Source organism: Seriola dumerili, unplaced genomic scaffold, assembly GCF_002260705.1.
Source record: "Seriola dumerili isolate Sdu_G_001 unplaced genomic scaffold, Sdu_1.0 BDQW01000226.1, whole genome shotgun sequence".
NCBI classification, from domain to species: Eukaryota; Metazoa; Chordata; class Actinopteri; order Carangiformes; family Carangidae; genus Seriola; species Seriola dumerili.
This window is the reverse complement of record NW_019174481.1, coordinates 2154639-2175605: the sequence shown is the minus strand read 5'-3', so window position 1 is coordinate 2175605 and position 20967 is coordinate 2154639. Positions and strand designations below refer to the sequence as shown.

Here is a 20967-nt window from a genome sequence, read left to right as displayed (position 1 = left end):
TTCTTGTTGGGAGACACATGTTGTCAGTGTTCTGGTGCAAGCTCCAGCCCGTAAACATTTGACTAATGTTTGAAATATTGAACTGTCTCGGACATGGAGCCGTGGCTGTATTAGTAGAAATGTCAATGAGTTCACAGGAATGCCACTGGCATGAGTCAACATGATCAGCAAACAACACTGTGTTTTGCAATCGCCCTTAAAGATGTGCCATGAATTAATAAATACATTCCTGTTTGAGTTTGTTCATTCTAAGTTCTGTATAGAGAGGTAATCAGAGTGTCCTCACTAAACCTGTAAAAGGCCTTACATGACTCTCAGTCCTTCACTGACTGTCTTCACTGTTTCAAATATTAAAGAATGCATGATGACCTGAAAGTAACAACACAAAAAGCTTCAACTTAGGAGATTTATTCAGCAGCATTAAATGCAAATGTTTATCACCCATTTTACAGATATTTCAAAAACTGGTCATTTCAAACAGTTGATCATTACTCATTTTTAGGACATGTACTAGTATTACATCTACCTACCACAGCACATGTTCATATATCAATTAAAGTTAAGCTAGCACCAGTGTTGCTGAAGGAGGTAAATATAGAGTCTGTGGGACCTGTTCACTTGAAGAATCTAACCCTTCCTGGGCAAGCTGGCACAAGAAGAATAGGGTCTGTTTGAGGTCCAGGGCCGTCAACGACTGTCAGGTCGGGTGTAACAGCCACATCTCTCTTGAACAAAATACGAGGGATCTCACTACTGTGTGGGGAATCTGAGGCTGATCCAGAATCAGCTGCTGGAGCATCAGCAGCTGGAGCATCAGCAGCTGGAGTGGCTTCAACAGCTGGAGCAGGATCAGCTGCTAGAGTGGGACCAGCAGCTGGAGTGGAATCACCAGCTGGAGCTGGGTTACCAGGTGCAGCAGGGGCACCAACCACTGCAGGGACTATTGGTACAATTTCATCTGATTCTGCTGATTCTGCAGACAGAAGGCCGCTTAGATGAGGGTCATGGTGAGAGGTCAGTTTATGGTGTCTTAGACCATGCTTGTGTGATGGGCTGCCTGTGAACACATGGACTGCTGGTGGCAAAGCAGGATCTGGCACTGCAGTGCTGTTGGCATCTACAACAGGCATCTGAAAAAATTGTGTACATCAACAGAGGCTTAGAAATAATATTTTCTACACAAATTTTAAGATGATAAACTTCAAAACCTATTGTTGACATGAAACAGTATTTTACCAGAACGTTAAACATCTTGCAGTCCACTGCGTGAGCAGTGAGAGAACCTCTGGCAATGCAAAAGCCACGTTCCTGGTAGAGAAGAAAAAACATGATTTTATTCATTGTTTTCGTTCATTTAAATTGTTTTAATAGGGTTTTAGATTTATCATTGCCTTATATTTTAGATTAGCTTATCACCTGGGCTAAAAACGTGTATAATACATAATTCCAATAATAATTTTGAGAACCATCCCTCCATTCTTAGAAAAAAACAAAACAAGCAAAAAGTGTTTTTTCTTGTGAAAAAATAAACTGATGCTTTGTATACTTACAGCCAGGGGTTCATTCAGGGGCACGCAGACGTCATTAGTGCAATTCGCCTCAACTATGACATATTCTACTGAATATTGTGGCCCACCAGACACAAGCTGAAACAAGGGAAGTATTGATGTACTGACAGGCGCTAATTAAACGTGCAGGTGCATTCAATCTTGTAAAAAATCTTGTAATTCTTCTGAACAGGTTATGCTTGAGCCCACCTGGGATGACATCCTTCCAACTTCCAGAATAGTGTAAGTTACATTCACAGTATTGTTATTAAAGGTTGCCAGGGAGGCATGGGCAAATTCCAGCCCTGCAGTGTCATTTAGGGGCAGGAGGGAATAACAGCCCAAGCAGAGGTCCTCTCTTGATTCTATATGTCAATAAACAAAAAGACACATGCAGGTAGGTTTTTGTGTGCAAGGTGACACTTGTGTAGTATATTCTGTATGTGTGTGTTCATATGGTTGAGTGTGTGATCAGAAAGTTTTACCATCTGTTTTACACTTGAATGCGATAACAGTCAGAGCTCCGCCAACCTTTTTCAGCACCACATCACAGTCTCCTTCCACTGCCTGATTGGAAACAAAGAATCAGCTCATAGAGCGAAACAGTCTTCATTTTAATTGTCATTATTTTATATCCTAAAATTATTCTCATCATTACATTAGGTTGAATACCTATAATATGATAGCTTCTGTGTGCAAAAGGTAAGCAGTCTCACCGTCAACAGTTTGGGTCTGACTGTGCAGTTGGCAACAGGTGTGGGGTCCAACACATGACAGTCTGTCTCGAGCAGGTCAATTTCCAGGCCATATATGATGTCTCCATCAGGCTAAGAAAAAGTGAAACGAAACACTATTTATTCATTTATTTTATTTTTTAACTCGCCGCCATCAGACAGTCGTGTGGATGAATGTGCATACGTAGTTTCTAATGACACAGAAAAGTAGAGCATTGTTGACATGTTGATTCTTAATCTTTTTTGACATGTTTGTGCAAACGTCTTAAACGGAGCGTTGAAGGCATAAAATAACACAATTGAAAGAAAGAGGGGATATATTCAATAAAATGTACTTTTTCTTTTCTATTGCCCAGTGATGTAGAGGAAATGCACATGCAGAGTGTTTTAGCAGTGTAGTGCATATCATGTTCCCACCTCCTAGCTGAAGGAAAAAGAGGTAGCTATCTGTATCTGTCTTTGCCCATAACCACACATCTACTCACTGACTTACCCTCGTGAGGACATTAATATCCTCGATCCGGTTCAGTGCATACTTGTAGCCATGAGTGTGCTGGGCATTGAGGTAATTCTGAGCCACCAGAGCAGCCTCCTCCGCCTCAGGGGAGTCACACAGAGGCTGTTGCACATTGACCTGAGCCCATACCACCACCAGTAGTCCCAGAACAACAGTGATGCCCAGAGTCTTCATTTCTTTCAGAGATGCAAGAGGTATCAGAGCAGTGGAGCAGATAAGGAGGAGTGGCAGAGCTGATGCAGCCCATGTATATATCCTGTACTTTAAACAGGAAACAGAGCCAAGTCAAACACAATGATCATCCCTCCTGACTCCTGCGTCACATGTGGGTTGTATTCTGTTTCAGGACTGCTGCCAAAACAAATGTAAGTTGACAAAGTCTAGCATTGGAGTTTAAATCAGTGATAATTCACTGTTTTTTATGGTGAGAGATTTGCAAACATCTCTATCATTTAATAGCTGTCCCCAGATCTGGCATCTGATCTGTCCCTTGAATTAAATGTCATAAGAAAGCGTGTGAAGAGCTGCAAGTTTAAACACCCGTATTGGGCAACCGGCTGTTGCAATCCACGGAGGTCGATTAGAGTGGTCATCCACAGTCACTGCCACCAGGGGTTCAGTGCCTTGCTCAATGAAAGTTCACCAAAGAGGATGTTTGCCAACAGGGGGGTACAGTTGAGTGACACGCATTGCTTCCGCCCACATATTTGCTCTTTATTGGACCATGTGCACAATACACTAGTGTCGCCTCAGGTCTCGATTAGGCTACAAACAGAGATACTGATGAGAGGATTACCAGTAAAAAGTAGTGTCCTCTCATACAGATGTCAGCAATAAAGCACTGGAAGGACACCCATGTTATATCACTTTTTGTCTTTGTCTTTATCTTTTTGTTACATTTCTTTTTCTTTCTAAGACAGGCAGACTCAGCATCTCTCCTAAATCTCCTCTTAAAACCCACTTTTATCCTAACTTTTGGTAATTGTTTTAATCTTTAATTTGTTATGTTTTTGTTTCCTTGTTTTTACTGTGTGTTTTGAAAAGTGCTCTATAAATAAACTTCTTCTTCTTCCTATTATTATTATCATTATTATTATTATTATTATTATTATTATTAGTAGTAGTAGTAGTAGTAGTAGTAGTAGTAGTAGTAGTAGTGGTAGTATTCCTTCTTTTGTCCTAAATCTACTCGTCGCTCTTACTAAAATCTGATTGGTCGGCGCCAGGGTGACGCATTTCACACGCGACTTAATTGTATACATGCTGTGTAGTGCGCTGCAGGTTAAACCGGCAAACACCGTGTCCAAAATAGAAAGTATATTAATTCAACAGAAGGTAGACATGGAGGACGTTTATCAGACAAGAGCTCGTTCCGCTGCGAGGTTTCAATGAGGCAAACGAGGCAGTCACGGTGAGGTGTGTGTTACCCCCAGTTGTTGTGTCAGTGAACCCAGCTATGTTAGCTAATTTAGCCAGAGGTGGGCTTTGCTTGGAAACACGTGTCGAGAAGATACCAAGCCAGGCAGCTCAAAACTGTGAGACCTCTGTGGTTTGACCGGCTGGAAGAAACCAGGTTTTAGTCTTCGTTTGTTAGCGTAGCTCTGTGAGACTGTGTAGGACACGTAGGAAGATCTTGCACTGTTGTACACAGCTTTGACAACTTTTAAACTCATTGCATTGTTCTTAGATCTTCCCTCAGTTGGATCCCACTAAAACATGTGTGTAAATAGTACACACACGTGCAAATGTGTGTTTTAAGTATCTGTAAATGCAGCAAGTATTCACATCTTTTATTGAGGTAAAGTAACAATACAGTGATGACAAAATGCTCCATTTCAAGTAGAAAGTCCTGCTTTCAAACCCTTAAGTGAACATTACATCAACAAAATGCAAAGTAGTTACTATGCAGCAGTGTTACATGTTAACATGATTTAACATGTGTCATTTTAATGCTGTAGGTGATTTTTACCCACTTACATAAAATGTACCACACAGAACTGTGCAAAAGTTTGAGGTTATAAAAGTGAAGTGAGGATCCTTTCAAACACAATGCCATTGGTAGTTTTTGTTTATCAATTAACATCATACAAAGTGCATTAAGTAGAAAAAAACCTAATCAGTATTTGCTGTGACCTCTGTTCGCCTTTAAACCAGCACCAGTTCTCCTCAATACACCTGCACACCATGTTTTTCAGGACTCCCCGTTCATACTTGTCTCTGAAGATAGGTCTTAATGACTCTGGCTGCGTGTCTGGTGTTGTTTCCATGCTGCAGAATGAATCATGGACCAATCAATTGCCTCCCTGATGGTGCTGTTTGATTGGCAAGAATCTAAACATCCTAAGCACCTAAAATTTTAGCACAGTATTGTATCTCTTGAGTAGCAACAGCTGTCGAATAAAGGAATGCAGTACAATGAAATGCTGAAAAATAGTGGAGTAGAAGTCTGAAGTAGAAATTGCAACTACTCTGTTACATTCAACCACTGCTCAGTACTGCTGTATTTCCCAGTCATAACCCTCATTCATAACAAAGAAAACTGTTCAAATTTCAGAAAAAAAGTTACTTTGTTCTTAAGGTCACTTAGTGTAACCTTAACGACAAAGTGAGATGAACATGTGTAGAAACACTGCATGTAACAACACATCCAATTTGTATTGCAGCAGATGTTCAGGCTGCCCATTACTCTGCTGAGTACGCCGCCAGAAGTGGAAGCAAACACAAGGTCACCGCAGACCATGGCCTGTAAGCTGAGTATCTCCTTGCACGAAGAAGACAAAATAAAATCCAGATTCAGCACTGTTGCGTTTGAGCTCTCTGACTCAGACCTGCCCCTCCCGCAGCTGTAAGGATACCCACAACTCCATGTTCTCATGTGATCCTCCATCAGTCTCTCCCAGATGCACCGAACACAGAGCCACCGGAGCAAAGCAAAGTACCTCAAGAGGAAGAAGGGCTTCATGTCTTCAGTCAAGGGAGTTTCTCATCTGTCCAGGCGAACCAAGAGACGCTTGTATTGTAAATTACAGCTTTGGATGTGGAGGAAGCGAAGAGAGAAATGCCGTTTTGGGATTTACAGAGCAAAGAAAAGAGCTTGTGGGATCAGCTCTGGCTCCGGCCCCTGTCTCAGTTTAAAGGCACAATCACAGAAAAATAAAAGGAAAGTTCCAATGTACCGGACACTAAACTTAGAAAATTCGCAAGCCAGAGCTTCATCTGTTGTGTCACCAATTGGTGGTGAAGCTTCAGAGGACACACTTAGAGGGGAGGATTGCCTGCTGAAGCCCCGTGAATCTGTCAGTCTGTCAGAAACTTTCACTGCTTCCAGCTCCTTACACGACCAGGTTACAGACACGAATGCTGCTGCAGCTACCATAACTCAAACCATACCATCTCCAACAGCAGCACTCTTTGGGAAGTTTTGTGAAATTGCAGATCCTTCTAAATATTCTTGCACTGTCAAACCCCTGCTGAGCACAGAGGACAGTGAGGCAGATAGAGGGATTACGCTGTTTAAGGCACCAAGGACAATGATACCTCCTCAAAGGCTTGAAGTCAACTGCCCATCAGGACAGCACACTAATGTCACTCCAGGTCAGGACCAGGCTCAAAGCGAAGACACTGATGAGAGATTCACCAGTAACAAGTCTTCTATCACTGATGTCGGCCTTAGAGCCCTGACTAAGGACATCCACGGTAGATGTTTTTTCGCTTTAACCCTTTTTTTTATCCTTTTCTTTGGATTTCCATTTCTGTTTTTTTACAGCTATTTGAGATAACGGTGTTTCGATGTTTCTCTAGAATTCCTCGATGGCTTCTACAGAATATATGGAAGTTTCATCCCGCTACAAAAGAGTGACGTGTTGAGACATCTGAAGAGGAAGTTTAATAGTGATTTCAGTGACAGGTAAATCTTGTTTAATCTTGTGATTCTCTCACTTTGCAAGATTAAAATGTCTTGTACTTTTTTTTTTTTTTGTGGTGATGTGTTAAAGGTGTGTTTACAAGTGCAACAGTGGGAGTGGTATCTGAAATTATTTTATTCCTACACCAATCATTTTATGTTTTCCTACTTCTGCAGGAAAAATATAATTTTCTCAGAGGTTACCAAATACAGAACTGCGATCGTTCAGAAGCCTGTGCCCTCCTTCCAGGTGGTCTACAAGAAACACACACTGACACTGGATGATTTGTTGACACTGGCAGATCAGAACTGGCTCAACGACCAGGTAATGATCCATCACACCCAGAGTTTCAGTTCTCATGCAGATTTCTGAGTGGAGAGATTTTGTGTGATGAGCGAAAGCCTTAATGTTTATGCTGAATGGAACTGGCACAGTTGTAAGCAAAGGTTTGGACAAATGACATATTTTGTTTTAAAGAAGTAAATCCAACCAGCAAACACACATCAAAAACTCAACCTTTCTTCAAATGTTAATGCACTATTACTTTGACAGCTTTGTGGTTTGACAAATGTATACCCTGACCCTGCTCTATAAGTAAAATTGCTATTGATTTTTGATCGATTTGATTGATTATTGATATTTGATATTTTTTAAAAGTAGATTAAATAAAAAGGATACAGTGCATTAACATGAAGAAAATGTCTGTTTGCTGCAGGGGTTGTATTTACTTTTTAACTTTTTACTACAACTGTATATAAATATTTTTGTTTCTGCTTAAGGTGATGAACATGTATGGAGAATTGATTGCGGAATCTGCCAGTCACAAGGTAATTTAATGAACTTAACAAGCTTAAAATGTTTTTTCTTCTCTAATTAAAAAAGCATCAGATGCATGAAGATTTTTACTTACCAGGGCTATTTAAATATTGCCAGTAATTAAAGGAACAGTTCAACTTTTTAGGAAATATGCTCATTTGCTTTCTTACTGAAAGTTAGATGAGAAAACTGATACCACTCTTATGTCTCTACGGTAGCTAGTGCGGCGGCTAGTTAGCTTAGCTTAGCATATAGCTGGTAACAGGAGGAAACGTTTAACCTGGCTCAGTTCAAAGATAAAAAAACAAAGTGCAAAAATGACATTATGTTACTTTGCTGGGGACTATTTCTTGGCTACCAGCACTGACTTCATTTTTATTATTTGTTATTAAGTCCTTTATTTAAACAGGTAGTCCCATTTAGAGTGGGATCTCTTTTTCAAGAGAGACCTGTGAACAAAAATTGACATGTACAGTTTATACATAGACAGACGCACATAAATTCACAGGGATTAAAAGGGTCACAAAGATAATTCACAGACACACACTGTACACTCTCACATTTAAAAAGCATGTGCAAGTGTGATTGTGAATACAGAAGTACAGTCTTTTGAAATGTTGCAGTGAAATAAGAGAGTGTAACTTCTTATTTCTTTGGAGCTCATTCCAGTTGTATGCAGCGTAGTATTTGAAACCAGTTTTTCTGGGTTCAGAGTGAACAAGAGGAACAGCTGAAGTTAAAATGTCCTGTGACCTGATGTGTAAGTGCTGTATTTAAATGTTACCAGAGAGCAGAGGTAATTTGGAAGTTTTTCTAGCAGAACCTTATAAATGAACAACATACAATGCTGCTTCCTACTATTTGTTAAGGTGGACCATCCCGACTTTTCAGATAGGATAGCAATGGTGAGTGAAAACAGTGTCACCTGTGATGAAGCGCAGTGTGCTGTGATAGAGAGTCCAGAGGTTTCAGTGTGGTGGGAGAATCACACATATATACAACATCACCATAATCAAGAGCAGACAGAATTGTAGATTGTTCATTGGTCTTTCGTCCAACAGAAGAGAAACATGATTTGTTTCTGTACAGAAATCCAGTTTTTACCTTCAGTTCGCTTGATAGGTGTTTCACATGGGTCATAAACGAGGTGTCCAACCAGAGACCCAAGTATTATAACATTCAACTGTTTCAATTTCATGACCATTAGCTTGAGTCTTGTCTTCACTGTGAAGTTACCAGACAATCCAGTGCGTATTTCCCAAAATGTTGACCCATTGCTTTAATTAATCACAGCATTTGCCTTTATGCTAGACTTGAACTCTTATCTATACAATACTGAAAGAACCTTAAGACAATGATAATTGTACATATGCTTTTTAAAGCTTACCCAGTGTGTTTTACTGTCATAAGCTGACTAAAAAAGGATTTCAAGAAATAAAAACACACAAACCTGCACAGACCTACATTGTTGTTGTTTTATAACTGTAGTTCGGTTACTATTATCTCCTTCTGTCTCCACCTCCTAGGTCCACTTTCTCAACAGCTTCTTCCACCGGCAGCTCATGACTAAAGGATATGATGGTGTTAAGAGATGGACAAAGCAGGTTGGTTTTAAGACGGAAAAAAAATGTTTTTCATCGTCAAATTATTATGCGATGACATTGACTTAAGACAGTAAGAGTGGTTTTAACCCCATCTCTTCTGCACAGGTGGATTTGTTTTCTAAGAGTCTGCTTTTGGTGCCCATCCACCTGGAGGTTCACTGGTGTCTGGTGACTGCTGACTTTGTCAAAAAGAAGATCTGCCTTTACGACTCTCAAGGGAACGCGCTCCAGAAAGTTGCAAGGGTAATAACAGATTTCATGAAATTTATTTTGTCACTCTAACAATATACTGTGTATATATAAACATTTCAGTTGCAAGTAATCATAAATCCACATCTGTAAAACGTTGTTTTTCTTGATGCTTTGCTTACAATAGAACATCCTGAAATACTTGATGACAGAAGCAAAGGAGAAGCAGCAAACGGCTTTTGAAAATGGTTGGGCGGTGTCGTTCGATGAGGTATGTATGTTTTGCCCTGAAATGACGAAAGCTGGCATCGTGCAGGTTGGAGGCATCATCTGCTGGAGATTCGCTCTGCAAACTGACATGATGTCTTGTCTCCCCCTGCTGTCCTTCACAGAAAATCCCACAGCAGACTAATGAAAATGACTGTGGAGTTTTTGTGTTGGAGGTAACATGCTATGCCTGCTTAGTATTCATGAATTTAGTCATTATCCTTTCCATTTTTTAAAAAACTGTTTGCTAATTGCGTAATAATTCTGTTTTGCTCTCCTTTTCAGTATTCTAGATGCCTGGCACTCGCAAAACCTCTTCAGTTTTCACAGGAGGACATACCAAAGATACGCAAGAGGATCTACAAAGAGCTCTGTGACTGTAAGCTCCATGAAGAGGGCTGACGAGTATCTGACAGTGTTATGTCTGTGGGTTTTGCTCATAATATGTGCTGCTTTGAATTTGGGTATGAAATCAGCAGCCCACACTCTCTCTAAGTGCAGGGCTTCACTCCCAGCTCACAGCCTTACAGCACTGTGAGGATATATAGGTGATCTCAGCAGGAGAGAGTCACTTCTGTGTGTGGTGCACTGTTCATGCTAAACCATGATCCTTGTATGATAGCTGTATTTATATGGTCAATATTTAATCAGGCATGTTATTTAATAAAAGAAAACATCTTATTGTTCTGGGAGTTTACACATCAACAGTGCACCAACAGAGCCTTACTGAACTGACTGCCTGTTGAAATGGATCTAATCCGTCATGGTACATGTCTGTGTTGCTGTTTAAAATATCTGTTCACCTTATTTGCACTTTGTTTTTTTGAAGTCTAATCTTGCATTGTTGACTTGTAGTTTGAGATATTTTGCATCATAGTTTCTGTTAGCACCAGATGACTGAGTAGGAAGTAGATGTATTTTGTTTCTAAAGAAAGTTATAGAACTGGACTCAGTCTCCAATTTATTATTTTTGTTTGTTGCCTAATAGGAAATGTGTAAATAAAGTTTTAAATAAAAGCGTGTTTCCAACATTTCACAAAGTTTATTTCATGTTTCATCTTACAGATCAGGTGCTGTATGCACTGCATGCAGAATGTCCTGTATTAATCTATTCTAGGTCACATAAGTATTTGTAAATACACAACTTCTTAGCTATAGACAGGTATTTTATTCATCTCCAGCACATTATAACTGTATCTGAGTGTGTCCCTGAACAGTTATAAAATATACACTGGTTAGAAAACAGTGCTCCAGAAAAAAAGTGGAAATTTTTAAGGCACAGGAAAAACTGGTTTTCAGTATGAGAACCAGATAAAATGTATGAATATACTGTAATAAATATGGTAAAATATGTAATATTCATTACCAAATAAATCTGTTTACAACAGACACATTTCTATTACAGACCTTGTCAGTACACGAGATATAATGGAATACAGTTTCACACCAAATATATGTTTATTGCAGCACTACTCTGTCTCTTCTGGTCTTGTGAACTCACTCCTCGCGTTAACTGTTGTTTGTAGAGCTGATATCAGAAAAACTCACGGGTGTGACTTTATCCAAAAAGCAGTAACAAGGTCAAAACTCTCCGTGATATTAAGGGAACAAGTTTTGGAATACAGCCTTTTGGTTGCTGAGAAAATTGTCCACTTTGTTTTTTGCAATGGAGATCCAGTCAATGCTGCAATATGCACCTCATTTATCAAGTGAAATCACAAGATACCATGAAAGAGAAGAGCTTCGCTTCACTACTGAGACCGTGTGGGTAGATATATTTGCTCCAACTATCACTCATACAGCAGTGAAGAAGCAGCCTGTCCAGAGAAAGCTGAATTCATCCACAGATGTTGTGATTTTCTCCTCCCTTTTGTATAAAGGATTACAGACAGGCTGCTGTGCTGTGTGCAGTTTTGTGATAACACAGTACATGATTACATGACATTTCCCTAAATTAGTCACATGTACTCCAATGCGACCCTCTTTCTTGACCAATAGTCAAGTTTGACCACAACAGACAAAGAGAGGCCTAATCATTAACGTGGAACCCCCACTCAATTTCTGGCTCATCGTCGAGGCGTATCACAAGGTAGGACACCAACTGGAAGAGGTTCTGCCACAGGCCCAAGAAGAGGTACAAGTAGAAGTCACTGACGTCTATTTGGCAGTGTATCCCAGAGTAATTCATATCACACACACACTCAAAACTGTTCACGTAGTTGACACAGAAGCCTCCGTTCATACACGGGTCTGAGGCACATTCATCCACATCCTTCTCACACCTGGGAAGGGGAATAAGGAGAGAAGTATTATGGAACAAAACAGGAAAAGAGCATCTTGTAAAACATATTGGCACAAATGGCAAGCTTAAATCAGTAACTGGCCACTTGGGGGCGGCAGAAACAAGCCACAATGACATCATCACCTTTAAATTTGTTAGCAAACAGTGACTTAAATCTGCACACCTAACAGAAGCAACATTACCATTCATTTGGAGATGTATTTCTGACCACCTGACAAATGTAAGCTTAAAGTTTACTCCTTTTACCTCTGTTTTTTGGCTCCACCTACTCCTGAGGGAAACATCTGGCTCTTTTGCTGCTGAATGCTCTGCTATGTTCACTGGCTAGTTGCTAACTTTTGTCTGTCTTTGCAGTTTGGTAATGGGCTATTAGCTTTTAGAGCTTTTGTGTGGAAAACAGCTCTATGCTGTATCTAGAAACAACTCAAGAGTAATGAGAGTGAACCAAACAAGTCAAGTTATGAGTTGTAAAAAGAAAACGATGAGCTGAAAGACACTAAAATTCTCTGTACAAATGAGGGAAACTACAAACCTGGGTCATTTTTTTTGTGGTTTTGTCAATTCAAATAACACCTTACATTACACATACCCGTTTGATCCAGTGTTAATGTAAAAATATTGACGACAGCAACTTTCAGCACATTTCTGGTGCAGTGTTTTTTCAGCCTTTTCAGTGTAATGGCAGCTATTCTGTATTTATTTACCTCAACTACAGAAAAGTAACAGGCTTTTATTGGCGGTGGGTCTTTATTTCTAATTCCCTCTGTCTGATTAGTATAATTGGTCATATTTTGGTAAGAAGACTCATTATGACCTTTGCCCTGTTGAAGTTACTGCATTAGACTAACAGGACGACTGAATCAAATACTTTAGATGAGTAATCCAGCACAACAAAGTGTTGAAAATAGCATGATTATATTGTTGAATGTATTAAATGAAAGTGGTAGAAATGGACATTATGCTTAACTGGTGTGCACAATATAAAACAGACACCAGTTTATCCGCCCTTTGTTTCTCCCCCAGCCTGTATTTATTCGTGTTGCCCACGCCCCCTCCCATTACTGCAGAGCCAGCTTTTAATCAACTCCTGTTCTATTTGAGGAAATAAGATAATACCTAATTAATTATTTCAGTTAATTTCATATCACAGACATATCAATAGATCAGTGGCAGAAATCCTAGTGGTCCTGTCTCAATATCTCGCGACCCCATTAGGTTCTCTGCCCCCGGGGTGTAAAGAGGATTAAATATTATTATACATGTCCTACCACTGTCCTGTGAAACCAGGCAGGCAGTAACAGGTGTTGTCTGCTTCAGAGCAGTTCCCTCCATTAAAGCAGCTGTATTTCCATCTTGTACCCATGCACGTAGATACAGGCAACAGAGGAAGTCTTAACGGACAAAAGAACACAACAAGACATGTCAATAACCTCCAGTCTGGTAAAGTTAATATTTACTTGGTTTAACAAAACAATGGAAATGTTCTTATTGTTTAATGTAGAAGCACTTACGGGTTTGTCTCAATGTACCATGGGATTTCTGGGATCTTGTCACTGTAAGAGACAAATTAGTAAATCAGTTCAAATAACTACTTGTTAATCTATTGTGAGTGTGTGCTACTGTTCATTCGTCAGGTTGTCAGGAAGATATTGATAAAGTGTTGATGAACTCACTCGCAGTATTGGCCTGTCAGATTTTGAGGGCAGAGGCATGTGTAGGTCTGGAAGCCTTTGAGGCACGTGGCGCCATTGCTGCAGTTGCTGTTTTCACACATGTCGACCTCTTCCTCACACTGTTCACCACTGTACCCCAGCTCACACACACACTTGAATCCCCCAGGTAGGTTGGTGCAGTTGCCGTAGATGCAGGGGCTGGAGGCGCAGCTGTCTGCCGAGTCTTGACACAGCGGCCCTGTCCACTCGGAGGGACACGTGCAGTGATGCAGGTCAAAAAGGTCCTCGCACACACCCTGGTTCTGACAAGGGTTGGGTGCACACACACTGGTTCCCCAGCAGCCGTATTGTGGTGCTGAGTTGCTATTTATCCTCGCAAACTGCTCCTCCTGAGGTCTCGGAAGATTCAACTCTATGTCCAGGTGGAAAGGGAGAAGAAGGCCTCCGATCTCCACTGTCCCCAGACAGCCAGACAGTTTCACTCCAGCGTCCAGGCTCAGCCCCCCCAGGAAAATGTCTGCTCCCTCCCTAAGAAAGTTCAGGTCCCCTGCAGCTGTTTTGGAAATGCTAGGTTCCTTCTGGCTTCCATCCACAGCCATGATCCACCTGGAGGTAGTGAGTGTCTTGTTCTCCATGCTGAACTCCACAGTGTGCCACTCTCCATCACTGATTGGACCCTGGCTTTGAACTGTCAGCTTGTCATCCCTGGCCTGTATCTCCATGACCAAATGAGAGTCCTGGAGGGAGACAGTGAGGTAGTCTGTGTCTCTTTGTGCATGCAGTAAGGTGGCAGTGGACTGTCTTGTGCGGAAACTGAGGAACACACTGGTGAGGTTGCGCCTAATTTTTCCATTGCTCCGGTATTGCAAAATGCTGCTTTCAACACGAAACGTCACATTAGACAAACCTGAAGGAAAGAAATGGAAAAGACTTAATGAACTGAAATTGAATTTGACTATTTAATGTAGTTTTCCCAGTCATTTAAGTCATTCCATTACCAAGACACAGTGCCCTTTCTTACTATAATTATCCCTTTGGAACATAAAAACCCTCTGGAAACCTGGTTTCAAATCTTAAAGAGTAACCCAACACCCGCCTGACCACAATCAGCTGAAAAGTCCTTTGTTGCATCTGTAACCACACCTAACAGCAGTGTCACTGTGTCCTAAAGTACACTTGTACATCCCTACAGGAAAGCAAAAAGTTAAACCACTGCTGATCAGCAAAGACAAGATTTTTAGGGGGTATTAAGTTACTCATATAAAACTAAACACACAACAACCAAAATTAAGGGTTGGAAAAAAACATGAATGGGTATTATTAATAAGAGTTAAACACTGACAACTTGAAGTTAATTGGCCTTATCAGGACTGTGAGGGTGTGTTTTGATCAGACTTGATTGATATTGTTGGAAATATAAGCAATAACCCAACAACTGGCATCATGTTTTGTTGCTGAATCCTTTTTGGTGCATGGAAGTATGGGACATCGCTTTTCTCCAGATGAGCCCTGCCCACTTATAACGAGAAAACCAAGGACAGAAACACAATTACAGGGCATTTTTTTATGTGGAATAACCTAAACTGTTCTATTTTGGCAAATGAATGTATTCATGTAATCAGTCAAAATACAAAGCTAAGTAGGTTTTCAGGGCCTTTAAACTGTTAGTTTGTTTAGCCTGGTAAAATGCCCAACAGACAAAACAGTGTGTTGAACAAACTGCAAACAACGTGACCTGCTGAAATGGCTTGGACTGGCGGCTACTCTGGATCAGCAGCTCCCCTCCTTTTCTCTTTGTGAACATGTGACATCTCCAGGAAGACTTGTCATCATAAACTTCCACAGGCATGTGGCGATAGACTTAATCTGACCAGGGATTACTGTGTCTTAGAGGAATCCTATGTAGGATCCCTGCCTCAACTCTGTTCCATGCTGTAATCAGTCACACAGTAATTAATCAGTGCCTGCACTGGTGAGGGCCCTGAAGGGACTGCCTGCACACTGCAGGCAGTCCCGTCCGTGGACATAAACTAAGATCAGAAATGGGCTGGTATAACAAAAGGCTCACCCATTAATTGTGGATCCTTTTTCTTGGCAATCTGTTTACATGCCACAAACAGGAATAGCAACAGAGGCTTTGCACAATATGATATTTATAGCATAAAGCCTATTCCTTAGCCATTCTTAGAGATTATCTGAGACTTTTGTTGAACCCACAGTCGTATATTTTAAGACAATGTTCTTTTGAAAACAGGAAAAATGTCACAACAGGCTCTGATCTCAGGAGACTTACACTCAAAGCCCTGAGAGCGGGGCTGACAAAGGGAACTGGTGGGGCAGGGAGACAGCTCACACCATTTAACCTCCTCACAGCGCTGCCCTGCAGTGTTGGGGGGGCAGTTACAGATGAAGTCATCCCACATTGAGTAACACACTCCCCCGTTGAGACAGGGGTTGACCTAATCAAGAGAAAACAGTTGAAATCAAACAAACAGACTAAAACAATGTCCACCGTCATGATTGGTGCAGATAAGGAATGAAAATGTGTCACTTGCTCATTCAAGGCATTATAGTGAATATGACATTATTGATGTAACTCACAGCACAGGCATTGTCACTGCTGCATCTTTGTTCAACATTGATGAGCTGCTCCAGGTTGTAAGACTCCACCGGAGTCGCTATGGGGTAGAACTGCAACCGTTTGCTGTTAATCCTCAGATCCTGGACACAACCCTTAAAGTACCCACCAAACGATGCAGAGGCCCTTGAGTCTGGGAGCCCTCCGATGAAAACCAGATCCCCAGGATGGGCTCGGATGTGCCTGATGGGCATAGAACCCTGGTCTTGAGCTGACTGGAATAAAGTGGCTGCCGTGCCTTCCAGCTTCACAGTCACTAGATGGAAATGGCCATCACTGACAGTAGCCCGACCAACAAGGGTCTCAAAGTTGTTGACCTGAACTTTGACCCTGCCCTCCTCCAGCCACAGGCGGAGGTACTGGCTGGTGCCATTGGCCAGGATGAGTAGCAGGCCGCTGGACTGTCTGGTGCGAATGAACATGGATATAGTCAAGGTATCACTTGCGTCATCGTCTAATGAGAAGACAGCATAACTCTCCAGATCTTTGTTTCCAAACCTTGCAGTGATATACTCTGTATGGGCACAGAGAGAGAAAGCTTTTGAAGTCAAACTTAAACACAACCTGATGAAAAGTACATTTTAACGGAATGGGATGACATTTTGGAGAAAAGATTTATACCACTGTAAACCAGTCAACAGTCAGTTAGCTTAGCTTAGCATAAAGACTGGAAACAGGAGGAAACAGCTAGCCTGGGTTTGTCCAAGTAAGGTAAAAAAAAATTGCCCACCAGCACCTGTAGAATGAATTGGCTATATCTCATGTGTTATTCTGTGCTGTACTATTTCTTGGCACGGAGCAGTAACTTCCAGGTGGCTCTGCTGGTTGCCTGGCAACGGCTCAGAGCCAAGAAATAGTCAGGTGAATGAGACCTTCAGTACCAACAGTGAAATATTTTTTTTTAACTTAGTTTTTTGCACAGATTAAACAAATAACATACAGTATATTGTGAAGTGCCAAAAAGTGTAGTTCTTCAAACGGCCACTTGAGGCTGACTCCAGAAGCGAGTGAATCCCTGTAGAGTCTCATGTTAAAATGCCCAACTTTACATCAGAACATGTTGACAGCCTGGTACAGAAAACATTTTGGTCTCTATAGTTAATTTACCCCTTTGTGGAAACTAAACATGGAGTGAATTTTTATATAACTCACTTGTTTAAATTTTATTAAGGCTTTATGAGGTTAATGACTCACCTCTTGCCCATTTTTGCATTAGTACTGCCAAGATGGCAATGGTGGAGCAGTCCAATGTGACCTTCAAAACTGTTCTTAAGGAACCCATCGGTGAGTTCACGGAGGCTACATTCATCTTTATTTACAGTCTATGGTATCCCCCCTCTTTCCAGTCTGCTAAGCTAAGCTAACCGAGTGCTGGCTGCAGCTATTTAATGGGCATGAATGAGAGTAGTATTGATCTTTTTCATCTAACTCTACACCACAAAGTGAAAAAGAGTATTTCCAAAAATGTCAAACTATTTCCTTGAGTGAACAAAATATTTATACTATCTAAATATTCTTATGCCGTCATCAGTGTTATGGACCACAAGTTATTCATTGACATATCAAACGTTTAGACAAAAAGGTGAGGTTGAGGATTAGTATTTCCAGCATGGTTTTCACAATGAGTGCTCTCTTTTCATTCATCAGAAGAAGCTGCTGAGGATGCCAACCAACAAAAATGCCTCTGCATGGCGTGAGTCCATAAGTCTCCCTGATTTGTCAAAGTAGAGGCATTCCAGGTCGGCTCCTGAAACCCACGTTTTTTAAATCCTTGGCCCAGGTGTTGCTGAATGCCTTCTAATTGCATGACTGAATGGCTGAACACTCTGTGCTATTTCTACTGGCTCTCTAAGCTCCTTTAAAGTCTACTGACTAACTTTAACATCCTGTGGGGCGTGGCTCTCTTCATAGCTAGCCATTAAGATTTCTGCAGCGACTGAGGTTGAACTTCACTCGACCTGTACCTGTTCTCACAGCATGACTTCCTGTAATTCTGCCAACAGCAGTGTGATGTGTCAAGGAGAACGTGCTGAAATCGATGACAGACAATAAATGTTCCACCTGAATTTTGCTTTTGTGTTACTGTTATTTGTGGTGAGAAAATAGCCAACTCTGTGCACCTGCATGCGCACAGTGTGTGCATATTGTTATTGTAGTTGGTGGGTTTTTCTTAGTGGAAAAGGGCAGAAAAATTAAGAACTGAACCACTGAAGTAGTTGGACTTATTTTGAAAAATATGATTTAATTTAAATGTGAAATGGCTAGTGTGTGTGTGTGTGTTCACGGCTTACCCTCTGCACAGTTGTTTCCCTCATATGGTCTGTGGCACTCACACATGTAGCTCCTCCAGCCCTTGCTCACGCAGCGCCCTCGGTTCTGACATGGGCTGTTGTCACACTTGTCTTTGTCGCTGCATCCCACAGTGATGTTTGCCTGGATGTCTGAATCTTCTGGCACTATAACAGGCAACACCAGATGTGAGTCCACAAACACATCTCTGAAGCAGCCTAGAAAAGCAGGTGGGTAGCCTGCTTCATCCACTGCTCTGTCCAAACCCCAGCTCCCCCCGACTGCTCCTATGAAGAGGCTTTGACGAACTGTTCCTGGCACAGGGAGAGCAGAGGCTTGCTCAAGCAGCTGGACCTCAGCGCCGGAGTCTCCGGTGCAGCTTCCTTCAGCGCAGAGCAACCTGATGAGACTGACCACGCCGCCTAGAGAGGCTTCCACTGTGTGCCACTTGTTGTTGGACAAGTACTCTGGGAGCTCTTGAACCAGTGTGCTGGAGCCTTGACCTCTCAGGCTGCAGAGGCAGAGATGCCCATTCAACAGCTCAATGCTGAGCAGCAGGTCGTCCACTCTGCGCTGCAGGAGGGTGCCGACTTCTCTGTCTGTCTTGAAGCTAAATGTGACATGAAGAGGAGCCTCTGGGTCGAGAAGCTGTGTCTCTATGTACATATAGCCTCTGGACTCAAATGAGAAGACTGTGGGGGTCTCACATTTTGAGCCTGTGAAGCCAGCAAGGCAGATGCATGTGTAGGTGTGCTGATCATTTACAAGTAAAGGAGAGCATATTCCTCCATTCTCACACTGTTTGTCATCACAGCCTGAAAGTGGAATTGTGCAAGTCTCCCCACCATATAAGCGCCCATTTTGGCTCTGTTGGGAGCAAAGGCATCTGAATCCTTCATTGTGACTCTCACATTCGCCACCATTTTGGCATGGCTGCTGTTCACATTCATTTATGTCCTCACCAGACAAAGTGCCTGCAGATATGAAAACAATCCATTATAATATATATATAATCTACAATCAATGTATGAACTTACAAAAGAAACATGACAATAAAACAAAAAAGAAAAGAATTTAAAAACATACTACTCATATAATTGCAAAATTTAAAAATGTATACATCCACAAAATGTTACACATATGAAATAAATGTAGAATATACAACTGTACAAACGTTTGTTGTGTATTATACTATAGAATTATTGAGCACCTCAGCTATTATTTCCAAATATGATATACACACTGACAATAAGAGAAATACGAACAAATTATTGCCCTATTGATACCACTAAACATGCTTAAAGATATGCTAAACATTTGCAAATAATATTTATCTGTGGTTACAACATTTATACTGAATCCAAAGGTTACCTGCATAAAGCAACCATAACATCCACACATGCACGCTGTATCTCAACATTGTCCTCAACAAGTCCTCCAAATTACTAGATGTTTGGCAATATCTTCATTTTAAGTCAAAGACAGGTGGAGAACACTTGTGTGTGCAGCTTCATCTTCAACTCTGCTCCTCCATGCATGTGTGTGCTCACTGGAGTGCTGTGAGCCAGATAGGAGGGATTAAGCTAATGCACTTACAATGTCTTACACATTTCATGTCTTGGTGAAGGGAGGGGTTCATCCAGGAGGCTAATTTGACTTACTCCAAACATTTTCACTTACAGAACTTTGATATTCACTTTTGACAATTGAAACCAATGGGATAGAAGAGTTTTGGAACAGACGGTGAGCCTCACCTCAGCAGAGGAACAAACTGTAATTCAGATGTTTATTACAGCTTCAGTTTTCTGTAGAGGGAAATATTCCAACAATTTAACTACACATAATATACACCCTGAAACATGGGCATAAACACAAATACGTGTGTGCACGTGCACAAACACATGTAGTCTACTACAGGGCGTGTCCACAGTTGATTACTATTTGGTCTCAGCAATTGGTTGGACTGAGTCCCAGTCTTTGAAGGATGTAAACTCAGGCCAGTGGTTCTAATCTGGGAAGCATCTCTGTCATTAACACATCTCTGACGTAATCACAAGTTATTTCTCTGAACAGCCCTTAGAGCATTCAATCTGCTCATTAGTAATACTAATTGCCTTACTGCTCTTTTTAGTGTTACTAGTTTTACACTTGCTCTGGCTCAGGTTTTACAGTCACACCCACATTATGTTATAGCTCAGAATTTGGGGCCATTATCCATTTTTTAAAAATATAAACAACTATTAAATACTGTAATGTACAGGTTTATCATTATGTTTGAGCATACATTCATTGTAATTTGTATATGTATGCAAATATAGCTGGTGTATTTGCAGATATATTTAAAATGTTAGATAGGCTCGTGTAACTACTTGAGTAAAGTAAAAGACAAATTGTGAAAGAAGCGATCAGATGTTTTACTCAAGTACAAGTAGCAATACCACAATTTAAAAATACTCTGTTACAAGTAAAATCCTTACTTTAGTAAA

At 41.1% G+C, this 20967-nt stretch overlaps 3 protein-coding genes across 6 annotated transcripts; 1 reads left to right on the top strand and 2 right to left on the bottom strand.

Annotated features, from left to right (window-relative positions):
* Positions 1-392: 392 nt before the first annotated feature.
* On the bottom strand, positions 393-3015 carry LOC111229011 (alpha-2-HS-glycoprotein-like). Its single transcript, XM_022755162.1, has 7 exons — positions 2775-3015; positions 2264-2374; positions 2033-2114; positions 1758-1912; positions 1551-1646; positions 1237-1308; positions 393-1130 (listed from the first exon to the last, which is right to left on the bottom strand). Exons 1-7 carry the CDS (start codon positions 2970-2972, stop codon positions 615-617), a joined length of 1230 nt encoding a protein of 409 aa, XP_022610883.1. The 5' UTR covers positions 2973-3015; the 3' UTR covers positions 393-614.
* Positions 3016-4051: 1036 nt separating this feature from the next.
* LOC111229010 (sentrin-specific protease 5-like) lies at positions 4052-10593 on the top strand. 4 transcript variants are annotated; one of them, XM_022755158.1, is made up of 11 exons: positions 4052-4214; positions 5462-5543; positions 5642-6494; positions 6600-6705; positions 6880-7027; positions 7483-7530; positions 9046-9123; positions 9229-9366; positions 9500-9583; positions 9705-9755; positions 9865-10593. In XM_022755158.1, the coding sequence occupies exons 3-11, from the start codon at positions 5699-5701 to the stop codon at positions 9979-9981; spliced, it is 1566 nt and encodes a 521-aa protein (XP_022610879.1). In that variant the 5' UTR covers positions 4052-4214; positions 5462-5543; positions 5642-5698; the 3' UTR covers positions 9982-10593. The 4 variants fall into 4 exon arrangements, with proteins under 4 accessions (XP_022610879.1, XP_022610880.1, XP_022610881.1 ...); XM_022755159.1 differs by having other exon boundaries at positions 4052-4209; positions 5465-6494; XM_022755160.1 differs by having other exon boundaries at positions 4052-4209; positions 5462-6494.
* A 439-nt stretch (positions 10594-11032) lies between these two features.
* LOC111228904 (protein crumbs homolog 1-like) lies at positions 11033-19404 on the bottom strand. Its single transcript, XM_022755015.1, has 8 exons — positions 19393-19404; positions 18484-19348; positions 16156-16706; positions 15848-16013; positions 13555-14461; positions 13393-13434; positions 13150-13272; positions 11033-11861 (listed from the first exon to the last, which is right to left on the bottom strand). Exons 1-8 carry the CDS (start codon positions 19402-19404, stop codon positions 11609-11611), a joined length of 2919 nt encoding a protein of 972 aa, XP_022610736.1. The 3' UTR covers positions 11033-11608.
* Between the last annotated feature and the right edge of the window lie 1563 nt (positions 19405-20967).

Coding starts and splice junctions, on each gene's coding strand:
- LOC111229011 (XM_022755162.1), bottom strand. CDS start 2,972: ATGAAGACTCTGGGCATCACTGTTGTTCTGGGACTACTGGTGGTGGTA. Junction 2,375..2,774: donor ATATTAATGTCCTCACGAGG/GTAAGTCAGTGA, acceptor ACTTTTTCTTAG/CCTGATGGAGACATCATATA. Junction 1,309..1,550: donor CCCTGAATGAACCCCTGGCT/GTAAGTATACAA, acceptor CTTCTCTACCAG/GAACGTGGCTTTTGCATTGC.
- LOC111229010 (XM_022755159.1), top strand. CDS start 5,699: ATGCACCGAACACAGAGCCACCGGAGCAAAGCAAAGTACCTCAAGAGG. Junction 9,584..9,704: donor GGGCGGTGTCGTTCGATGAG/GTATGTATGTTT, acceptor TGTCCTTCACAG/AAAATCCCACAGCAGACTAA. Junction 9,756..9,864: donor GTGGAGTTTTTGTGTTGGAG/GTAACATGCTAT, acceptor TCTCCTTTTCAG/TATTCTAGATGCCTGGCACT.
- LOC111228904 (XM_022755015.1), bottom strand. Junction 16,707..18,483: donor GGGAAACAACTGTGCAGAGG/GTAAGCCGTGAA, acceptor GTGCCCATACAG/AGTATATCACTGCAAGGTTT. Junction 13,435..13,554: donor CTGACAGGCCAATACTGCGA/GTGAGTTCATCA, acceptor TGTCTCTTACAG/TGACAAGATCCCAGAAATCC.